The sequence below is a fragment of the Cryptomeria japonica genome, chromosome 8 (assembly GCF_030272615.1).
Source record: "Cryptomeria japonica chromosome 8, Sugi_1.0, whole genome shotgun sequence".
Taxonomy (NCBI): Eukaryota; Viridiplantae; Streptophyta; class Pinopsida; order Cupressales; family Cupressaceae; genus Cryptomeria; species Cryptomeria japonica.
In genome coordinates, this window is record NC_081412.1 from 200,943,102 (window position 1) to 200,955,381 (window position 12,280).

Below are 12,280 nucleotides of genomic sequence, written 5' to 3' on the forward strand. Positions count from 1 at the left end.
ATGTCAACTAAAACTTGAATATTAAAGGTGGTGTCATCTCAAGATTAATTGGTTCACTATTAGAGATATGGTTCAATTTGACAAACAAATAATTTTGTCTAATCATGATCTTTGTAACACTTGAGTCTACATACCATATGGACTCCTTATGCCTCTAGGTATCATTCACATACTTTTCATTTGGAGAGTTGTCTTTAACAATATCTCCATATTGTGGTGTGGTATTCATTTTCTTCCAATGTGAAGCCTTCATCACACCTTATGATGGTTCTTGTGGCTTCTTATTGTTAGAAGACTCATTCATAAATGAGTTGTACCAAGAATTCTTCAATATGTGCCCACTCTTACCATTGCTATGACATTTCTTCTATAAATAAGAGTGGTTCCCCTATTTGTCGCTACTTGGGGTGTCTATTGGTATATGCATAGGCTATTTGCCTTCTAGGTTTGAGACTAAGACGCTATTCTCATTGTTATGGTCTTTGTAGATGAATCGATCTTGTTGCAACATATTCATAGTTTATTTGAACATGGATTTCTAATTGGAGATGTTTAAGAATGTCATAAAGACATCGTATGGAGATGGAAACACTCTTAAGACAATGCGTACAAGAGAATATCTAAAACTCATACCAAGTGAGCAACTCAACAACCATTTAAGGAAGGGTTCAACTTTTTCACCACTTTTCAGCTTTAAGTAAAGAATTTGACTTTGCAAGTGTTGAATTTAGTTTTGATTATTTGCCTCAAATGATTTGCACCTTGTCCCATGCATCATATATGAGACTAGGCCAAATCCAATTTACCAAACTTGTCCCATACATCATATATGAGACTAGGTCTCATCCAATTAACCAAACTCAAAAATCAACTTGGCTTGACATTCTAAGTTAGTGGCTTGGCATTCTGAGTTAGCACTGTCAAATTTTCATTGCTGCTCAATCTTTGTTTGGTGATGGTAGGTCAATGACTAGCCCTAAGTTTGCAAACTCAAGATGAGTTTTGACTTCAATTTTCTAGGTGGAACAATTATTTTCTCAAAATTTGGGAATCTAGAAATTAAATTCTTGGGGCACTAATAGCCATAATACTACGCAATTGTTTATTTGTCCACCATACTTGAAATTTTTTTTAACAATGCATTATAAAATACATTAATATTTAAAAAGTAATTAATTTTCACACACCATAAGGATTGAAAATGACCTCTCTAGAAGATGTTTAGCAAAGCTGATAAGCTTATCTTCACAAATTTTCATCATGAAATTCAGCCCAAATCATAAGATATTGAGTTAATTCCATTCTAAACCAGCTTAATAAAAATTGTTGTCTTAAAGACCATAGAAAGTGTACTAAAACATTTTAAGTAGATGTGTTACATTATCATTTGATATATCTTAATTAAATTTTAGTGAAAAAATCCTATATCAAATTAATTCAACTCAAAAAAATTTAAAAATGAAATTTATCATTTGATATATCTTAATAAAATTTTAGTGAAAAAATCCTATATCAAATTAATTCAACTCAAAAACATTTAAAAATTAAATTAAATTTCAAATTTTATTATATTCTTGTACTGAATTTTCAAAATTTAGAATGTTATTAAAAATTCAAGTTAAAAACATTTTGCTTTCTAAGAGAAGGATATCAGTAATCATTATAACTAACTTTGCACAACCTAAGTTCCTAAATGACACATTGGATTTTGATGTTTTTGTTTTTTGTTTTCTTTTTATGTGACTTAGGAGCTTAAAGCTATTGTTCCAACTTTTGGGTAGCTATAAAGAATATGGGATGATTTGTTATATGCACAAAGGTCAAAATGTGATCATTTAGAGGTGACACTTGATACCTACTTATAAATGCCCCAATAACCATGTGCTACAACCACTTCAAACATTTGCACAATTAATCCAATACATACTCCTCTAATAACTATTTTGACCAATATGTGTGCACAAATGTCCCAATAACCGTGTGCTATGAATACCAATAAAGTTGCACAACTCATTTAATTAAATATTGAAATTTTAACTACAAGAGGTACAAATGGGTCACTATTAGTACATGTGAAATATTTATTGAACTTGTAATTATCATTTTTTATAGTTGGTAATTAAAAAATTGAACGAGCAAGGAGCAATTGATTATCAAAACATGGGCAGTAAATGGACCCCTACTACTAACATACTTAAATGCCCTTGTATCACTACATAGGTCATTGGATCTACTATGCATGCTGCCACTATTCTCTCTTTCCAAACAATTATTTATTGTATTTATAATTATTTATGTTGACTTTGTTATTGCATAAGTGTGTTCCTCAAACAATCTAAGGCCAACAAATGTCATTTGAGAATGCTTTGGAACTGCTTCCACTGATATGTGATCAGTAATGTTGGAAATATTAGAAGAGTAATCTAATACAATTAATCAATTAGGATTTTAATATATTTAAACTAATCAAGGTGTAACATAAAACAATATACCAAATTTGAAATAAAGAATTACAATATGTAAAGAATCTAACTACATATGTAGCAACACTATTAACTAGAGAACATGGCTTGACACCATCTCCAATGTGGTTTATTGTATGATGTTGATAGATCTAGGGGAAGAGCACCAATAGTTGAGCATGTACCAATTGTTGTGAGGGTTGTTGATACCTTTTGTTCCAAAAATTGAACAAATAAAACCTATTGTTTGAAACATAAAATATCAATTTTTGTTAGGAAATGTACCAATAGTCGTTAGGAAATGTACCAATAGTTGTTAGGAAATGTACTAATATTGTAAAAAGTAACCAATCAAGTGATGTCATATCAGCTGCACAACTATTGGGGCCTCTTTTGCACGCCTATTGGTCTCACTTTCTTTTTGGGTTGTTTTGGACACTTTGGCAAAAAACATGCTGATGTGGCAGCATACTTGATGATGTGGCGTTGAAAGCTTAGTTATAAGCAGAGGACTTGCCAAGTAAGCTACTGTAAAAAATTGAGAGTGATTTGAAATTTCCACGTAAGATTTGAGAAACGCAAAGTTAGGGTGCTCAACTGCTGATGCTTTTCCCCTAGTGTGCATGCAATGCAAAGCAAAGTTGTAAGAGCCATACATGTTGAACAGTAACTGTCAGTATTGGTTTTAGAAAAAGCTGAAGATTCCATTTAGTGAAAATGACCCCAAAAAATGGTTTCATTTGGTAAAAAAGGCCTGTGCATTTGTCCCATAATTCAGATTTTTCGACCTTCATTTTTATCTATAGACCATTTTCAACTTTCCTATACTCGCACGAGCCAAGTTTGCTGAGCCATTTATTTATGTGCATCCTCCGCATTGACCTTGCCCACCTAATAACAAAAACCTTTTAAGTACTATTGAGTAGAATCAAATTCTCTCATAAAAAGCCATTATAAGATAATGCAAAACCTCTATTGAGGTAGGCATTTGTACCATTTGCTTTAAAAACATGAAAAATGCTAAGTGAAAAAACACATATGAGAACGTTTTTATAGTTTATATGCTTCACCCTTGTTCCATCTGGACATGGTAACATGGACCATTAAGAATATATGGCTTCCCTTCCTGTTTCATTACATGAGGCAATATGCACCATCTATAATATATATAGCTTCTACCATTTCTATTTTTCGTTTTTACAAAATCCTCCAGGGGCTTTCAAAATAATGTAGTGGCAAATACCATAAGAGATTCTGTTTTACTCTGGCAGTTTTTTTCTCTAATCAGTTGGTTCACCAGCCAACAAAAATGCTTAAATTTTACTCAGACTTCTTGTTTCAAGTTGTCTCACTTTGCTTTCAAATGCAAGGGTCTCAATGAGCAGGCTAAAACCAGATTGCTATTGGACAAATTAAACTTCAAATTCTCATGCTACACAACGAAACCTCTGTTCTGTCCAGTTGTAAAGATCCTTTAAATTCAGAATGCAAGCCTCTTATATGTTAAGATATTGTCTATGATTATGTTAAGAGGTCTGTTTTCAGCTGAAAACTTGAATTGATTTGCTGCCATTCTACGTTGTTATAAATTGTGCCCTGTATAAATGTCTGAATAGTTGTTATTACTGCTGGTTGTGGGCTATTTAGTTGTTCTTGCTGCTGCTTTATTTGACAGCTGTTTTTGATATTGATGGCAACCTCTTTACCGCCTCTTTGAAATATTTTTCATTCTTGCATTGGTTTCAATTAAAACAAAAAAAGTATAGGGGCTTTAGTAATTGGTTGTTGCATCGAGCACTGGAAGATAGCAATGACAGACATAAATTTAGTTTTAAAATATAAATGGAAAAGAGACTTTGATTTACAAAAAATTAAAGACAGGGTTGCACAGATTTTACTTAGCGATCATTAACCCCACACTGCAGATTTTGCTTTATTGCATAAGAAAGAAATGACATACTTTTTGGCACATCAAGAAGTTCAACTGAAGGAGGAAGATGCTTGCAGCATCCAAAGAGATTGGCATTTCATCAGTTACTGCTGGTGCATAAATTACCTCCAGCAGCAAGTGGTTAGCTCTTCACAAAGAAACTGATTTAACTCTAAGTTGCAGAATCAGAATTGGGTACAGTATGTCAGTATGACATTTTTTTTGGCTGGGTACATCGAGACAAAAATCAAATAAACATCATAAAATATAAATATTTGCAGCCTGAAACATTAATTGAGTTCAAAATACCACATATCATGCATATGCTAAACAAAACTACCATGAATATTACAAATACAATTTACTAATTTGACATCAATTTGTCAAACTGGAATGTTATGATAGATATTCATCATTCAATATTAAAATAATCCAATCACTAATTAGCATCATATTCTCCCTTTATTCTCATTGAATTAGCACCGGTTGATAGTGAAGCCAACAAGAGAGTTGGCAGAATCTACATGCACTTGCACACCTTGCTGCTTATTATTGCCTATGATAGACAGACTGCTTGCTGTGTGTGCAAAATCCAGGGAAAATGTCCACATGTTATCCACAGGAATCAGATAGTTTTCAACTGGGAGAATCAAAATGGTCCCGTTGGGAATATGAAAACTTGCAGTAGGTATGTTTACAGTTTGGCAGCCAGCGAGGTCATAGCATGTGTTGAAAATGAATATGCCTTTGACTCACAGAAGATGTCAGGGGGTCAGCAGGAAGGCATCTCTTATGGCTTTGTAAGTATCCAGCAGCGTCATGACAATGCCCACGTCCACTATCACACCACCCTACCTGCCCTCATCGAACTCAAAGACCTCCTGCAGAAGAGAAATGAGCAACCTACCAATGCTGATGGCTGTCGGTGGGTCATGATAAAATGTAACGAGTCACAGAAGTTACAGAAGTGAAACAAGGATGGACGTGGACTTGCTTTGGAATTGCCTTGACACACCTGGAATTGCCCAAGTTTGATTCCAAATGATTCTGGCTTTAAACATTTCATGCCCTGACCAAATCCACAGATAATTCGGTTCTGATTCCAATTCCTATACATTTCATGGCCCGAATATCAGGGTTTAAAGTCAATTCAATAACTTACGATTAACTTGATATAGGGTGTCTTCATATTCAACTAGTTGTTTCATACGCAGTTCTTTAGTTGTTTCCATAGCTGTAGAAACCTTAGGTTTCAGGGGAATAAATAAATGTCTAGTACATTGCTGACAGGGGTTTGTGGGAGAACAAGTTGATTTAGTAAAGTTGAGGAATTTAACAAAACAGATAGGGGAATAAAGTTGATGTTGACAAACCCGCAGATGAAACCAAGGCTGGAATTTGATCTAATAGTAAACACTTTTCTTCTGTATACATCATTTAAGTGTAAAAATGAAAACAGGAGAACTCTGATAACAAAGAAATTCGAAGCCTCATATTTCAGAAAACAAAGCGAGATCTCTTCTCACATGGATCTACCACATGGGAATTTACTTCCTTCTCAAAGGAGTTCCTCAACAATCCAGGAGACTAAATTCGGTGGCATTGGTTCTGGTACTAGTATTGACTATCAGTCGAAGGGCCCTATTTTCATGTTGCATGAAACTGGTCTTAATAAGTCTCAAGAGTGCCTTTCAATGAGGAAATTACATTCCACTCGTTGTGCGTTCAAACAAAGGCTCAAGGCATCGTTGGAAAGGGCGTAGCATAATAAAATGGTTTCACAAGGATGCATATATCAAGATAGTGCACTTGATGAAGATGAAAAGGTGATCATGTTTATGGCATCTGCACTTCGAGAAGTAAGTCGTTTTCTTGTTCAAAATATTCTATTCACTATTTTCAATCAGGTTCAGTTCTATGTCAGACAAAGATGAGCATATAACCATTAGATTTCTGCCAACCAGACAGATTAGGTGTTTCAATATGAACCTGCTGCTGGAATGTAATCTCAATTAGAGGGATCCATGCAGAAAATTGATCAGCTGATATAACCCATTCAAGACATGTGACATTGATTAAGAAAGTAACGCACTGGAACAGAGAAAGCAAAACAGTCTTACCCAAATTGAATGTTTATACTCTTCATCTACATAAAGTAAATAGATGTACAATGGGTGTACTTTTCATTTGCATGGAATAAATGTTGAGACATGGACCAGCTAGGACTCGAACCTTCCATACGCTACTGGAGTGCTCTACCACTGAGCTACTGGCCCCTCTTGGACCAGTCCATCATTGGTCCGGGTGTGGCTTATTTCCAACACCAACACCCCCCTTAAGCCACACCTCTCGTGTGCTTGGGGCTCGTAGCCTGGACCTGGCTCTGATACCATGTTGAGACATGGACCAGCTAGGACTCGAACCTAGGGCCTTCCATACACTGCTGGAGTGCTCTACCACTGAGCTACTGGCCCCTCTTTGACCAGTCCATCGTTGGTCCGGGTGTGGCTTATTTCCAACACCAATTCTGAGATCTTCATGAAGTAAGACATAACTGAATCTTCCTTTGCCATTTTAATATGAAGTGATTGTTGGTGTTGGAAATAAGCCACACTCGGACCGACGATGGACTGGTCCAAGAGGGGCCAATAGCTCAGTGGTAGAGCACTCCAGCAGCGCATGGAAGGTCCTAGGTTCGAATCCTAGCTGGTCCATGTATCAACATGGTATCAGAGCCAGGTCCAGGCTAGGAGCCCCAAGCACACGAGAGGTGTGGCTTAAGGGGGGGTGTTGGTGTTGGAAATGAGCCACACCCGGACCGACGATGGACTGGTCCAAGAGGGGCCAGTAGCTCAGTGGTAGAGCACTCCAGCAGCATATGGAAGGTCCTAGGTTCGAGTCCTAGCTGGTCCATGTCTCAACAACCAGCCCTAAAGCGGATTCCAATGTTGCCATTGGCAATTGGAATCCGCCTCCCTGGTTATAAACAACAATAAATATATGTACAATGGGAGTATCTAATTGCAAATTGAAGCTAAAAAAACCAAATTAAAAAGAAGCAAACCTTTAGATAAAATCTAAAACTGAAACCTGAAAGGTAATAGATAAATCTAAAAGAGTCAATCTCATCATCACCCAAGTAAGATTTCCTCCCACTGTCAATCATCCAGAATTCAGATTACCCTCCCATCATTCCTCAACCCGAGGAATGCTTCAGATAATGATCAACCACAATTCTTAGGAACATGAACGCTAACCTGACTATTGGAAGTGAAAGTGAAATTCAACTGAGTCGGAGCTGTAAAGGGACAGAAGCTACGGCAAAAACATAAGAGATTGAACAGTTGACAAGAATCATGTTGCATACTCAATCAGGAACGTCTAAGTTTTATAAATGATTATATATTATATGGCTAAAGATGGTAATTGGAAACTAAAGAGAAAGCCATCCAAAGAGGATATTTTTTTCAAACCGGGAATATATAATATGAACTTTGGGGTGTTCAATTTTTGTGACCAATCCAAGCGTGTCCTTTTAATGGTGAAATCGGTCCTTAGCTCCAAGAGGCCATTTTCAAACATAGGTCCTAGCCACATCCATATTTGAAAAGTTTCTGAATAGGTCCTAGGATTGCAAGAAAATACACCCTAAAGAAGTGTATCTTCGAACCTGTTACAAAGTTAGCCTGTAAAATCATGTTACTAAGTTCTGAAACTTTGACATTGAAAAAGAAATCATTTCACAAAAATATTGACCCATATTCATATTTAGCAGATGTGGCATTATATAGGCTGAAATTCATTTGAGAAACCATAGCAACTGCATCATATAACATCAGGTATGGTGGTAATAGAGAATTGACACCTGCTAAGAGATGCAGAAACAACAGAAAACTTAAGCTTGCAACAAGATGCAGGTTGAGTAGTTTACAGACGCCCAGATGATCCATGCTCCCTTGAAATTGAAATCTCTTACGGATTTCGCATTTTAGCACTTAGAGAAACTTTGATACCCATTCTTGCTTCTAGAAATGCAAACAAATATCCCCATTGTTAAAATTGATCATGGTTAAAATTTTGCTCTCGGGAACCGTTGACCACATTCAAATATGCCAATACTTCAATTTTATAATTAGCATAACGATTTCGGGAATGGTCAACTACGAGCATGTCTGACCTGCTTGACCTGTATACTTAGGCATCGTTTACAAAGCCCATTCTAAGTATCCAGGTCACTCACCAATCTACAATGGAGTTTAGATCAATAAATTCATGTAATGGTGTGCAAGAAAAGGCCTTCCATCCTGCTGCTGAAAAAGGCATTATAATCAAGTAGTAGCCAAACCCAGAAATCATAGCCTGACAAGCAGCGCAGAATAGTGCATTTCACTGGAAAAGCAAAATCAACGCTCTTCTTCCAATATTCTCTGAAGCATTTCAGGGACCTTGAGTAACTTCCTCTCTTTACAAACAGACATTATGAGGCAATTCCAAGTACCTTCAGCAGGAGCAAAACCTCTGTCTACTAAACTAGTAAGTGTCTCTGTCAGGTCGTACACTCTGCCTGCATTTGCAAGACCATCAAGCAATGCATTTGAGGTATCAAAATGAGGCATGAAGCCTCTCTTGAACATCTCTTCCAGAACCTCCAGACCTTTCTTGAGTTCCCCTTGCTTACAGAGATAATCAAGAATAATCCTATAGGTTGCCTTATTTGGAGTACATCCACAAGATGACATCTCATCTAGGACCGTGAAAGCCTCCTCAAATTTACAAGCCCTACAGAACCCTCCAATCAGTATATTATAAGTAACATAATCTGGCATGCACCCGCCTTCCCTCATTTTCACCAACATTCTCTTGCCTTCCTCAAGCCTACCCGCTTTGCAAAAACCATCAATCAAAATCGTATAAGACACTGCATCAGGCGAGCAATTGGCAGCTTTCATTTCATCAAAAATCTCAGAAGCCTCCTCTAACCTCCCATCCTGGCACAGCCCCTTCATAACAGATGTAAAATTCACCAAATTAGGTTTACACCCATTCCTCTTCATGAAATCAAAAATCTTCTTAGCCCCATTGACATCCCCTTTCCCACAAAACCCATTAATTAAAACATCATAAGCCTGAGCATCGGCGTCAATTCCCTTCTCCAACATTTCCTCAAAAACCCTAAAAGCTTCCTTTAACTTCCCCACCCGGCAAAGGCCACCCATCAAAGTAGAATAAGTAATAACATTAGGAGCACACATGGTCTTCTCCATTCTATCCAAAATCTCAAACGCCTTATCAATATTCCCATGCTTGCAATGAAATTTCATAAAAGTGTTAAAAATACAAGCATTGGGAACCAACCTCATATTTTCCATACCCGCAAAGACTTCCTCGGCCAAATCTAGATGGCCCCCTTCAACCAACAGGTTAAACAGAGTACCCAAAGCCTTCATCGAGGGTTTGCAGTTAAAATCCTTAATACTGTAGAACGTCTCGATTGATTTTTCCGGCATTGCGGCCATGCAATAAAGCTTCATTAAATTGATAAAAAGGCCCTCGTAGACTCTACAGCCGTGGATTGACATTTGCTGCATAAGTTTTTCGACCGCTTTGAATTTTTTCTCGCGGCCAAGTTTGTTGATAATAACATTGTATGTTGCGTGGTTGTGGTAAAATCCCGTCTGTTTTGCGGCGCTGTTGAAGATGTTGAGGGATCTTTGAAGGTCTGGTTCTGCCAATATTGAATTAACAACGTCAACGTGTCGAACATATCGAGGTTTTCTAGACAGTTGAACATTATTTTCTGCCCTGCGAGGCTCCAAATTCTGAGATTTTGATGCGCCCTGCGAACCCGATACGAATTGCAGAGGAGAAATCCATGGCGTTGAGGAAAATCGGCGGCAAAGAAGTCGAGTTTTCATGGTAATTAATGTACTTCCTAGAAGAAAACCAAAACGTCGAAATTTATGAGACTGATAAACACTTTAGCTAAGGCTGTGGACATACCCAGGCTAAAGCTGAAGTCCCTAATGAGAAGTCTCACATATGAAATTTGAAATTTATAAATTTGTTTATTCTTAAATAAAACAGCAAAATGAATGGAATTGTTATTTCAAAACAGTTCAAAAATATTGTTTCTGGATTCTATTGTGGGAGTGAGCAAATTTTAGTCATCAAAATTTCAATCAACACTCCTTCATGATAGGATGAATCAACACTCCTTCATCGTAGGATGAAGAAGAATTCTAAGGAGATGAAAGGTAATTATTAATTATTTTTATGTGAAAATAAATTTAATATTAAATTTAAATTAAAGCTAAATACAAATTCAAAATCATTTCATATTAATCCATAATAATTAGATTTCTAAGAATTATTTTTAATCATTGCTTTGATATTTTAAGTACATTAAAAAAAAATATGCATGTATATATTTGGAATGAAAAAGTAGAGGATGTTTGGAATGAGAAAGTTGGTCATATATCTTTTAATGAGTTTTAAGGCAATTACTATACATTCTTGAGCTAAAGTACATTACCCAAGATTTTCCTATTCACATTCAAAGAAACAAAGAAATGAATACATATTTTTAGTTGTAGTTTAACACTAGCACTTGCACCAAAATAAGGTGAAAGGGTTAGGTGGATTGTAAATATATTTTAATTAGTATATTGAAGGACAAAAAATCACATAATGTAAAAACTACATTATAATTATTCCATTAACCAAAGTACAAACAATAACTTAGTAGTGTGTTACAATATAAAGATCAAATAAAATAGCAAACCAATTAATACTCATTGACCAAATTTCTTTCATGCTCTTATAGATGAGTTGTCCATGCAAGAGAATGTGTTATAATAAGATAAAATAGATGTAATTTTAAAATAATAATAAAATATATTAAATATGTTATTGTTATTATTATAGCAGATCATACCGGATCATACCGAATCATGATGATCCAATCCAACAAGAAACCAAACAACCTACCGAGACCAAAAGGATGCGAGTAAGCAACCAAAACAACTAGTGTTGACATCAATGACAAAACATCAATGCAACACATAATCAATTCCTCCAAATGGCCAACAATGTCCCCCTTTGGCATTGATGACAACACTAGATGTGAAAAACATCCAAGTGCCAAGAAAATGCCAAACAAGTCTCCCCCAATGGTAGACAACCAACAATCTCTCAGATAAATATATAGAAATGAAGTTTTGAAACAAAGACCAAACTCCCCCTGTGAATGATATCTTTGTAAAGCTTTGTGTTTCACATATATCTCTCCCCCTTTGACATCAATGCCATAAAAACTGACATAAATATCAAAGCAAAAACAAAAATCATTGAATCACAAGGCTAACTACTCCCCTTGAGCAGTAGAATCCCCACATCATTTCGAAATAAATGATATCTTTGATAATGCATATCGGACTAATGCAAAATGGCATCAATTAGCTTTTTGTCGAAGGGGTAGAAACCCCTAACTTGTCTCTGAGGTACTCAAATTATTCTTTAGGCAAAGGTTTAGTGAAAATATCTGCAATCTGCTCTTTAGTGTTCACATAGACTAGTCTAACCTCATTTTCTTCCACCTTCTCCTTAAAAAAGTTATACTTGATAGATATGTGCGTTGTCTTAGAGTGAAATACCGGATTCTTTGATATTTCTATAGCAGCAGAGTTATCACAGTGAATAACTACCGGTCCATTGCAATGCATTTTAATGTCCTTCAACATTTGCTTCATCCATAAAACATGTGTACAGTTAGTAGCAACAACAACATACTCAGCTTCATTAGTAGATAAATAAGTACATGATTGTTTCTTGTTGATCCATGAAACAAACTTCTTTCCAAGAAAGAAAGCTCCATCGGAAGTACTTTTCT

General features: G+C 36.1%; 1 protein-coding gene across 1 annotated transcript; it reads right to left on the reverse strand.

Annotated features, from left to right (window-relative positions):
• Nucleotides 1–7,321: 7,321 nt before the first annotated feature.
• On the reverse strand, nucleotides 7,322–10,436 carry LOC131048415 (pentatricopeptide repeat-containing protein At5g18475). The gene has a single exon (XM_057982372.2). It carries the CDS (start codon nucleotides 10,305–10,307, stop codon nucleotides 8,796–8,798), a length of 1,512 nt encoding a protein of 503 aa, XP_057838355.2. The 5' UTR covers nucleotides 10,308–10,436; the 3' UTR covers nucleotides 7,322–8,795.
• Between the last annotated feature and the right edge of the window lie 1,844 nt (nucleotides 10,437–12,280).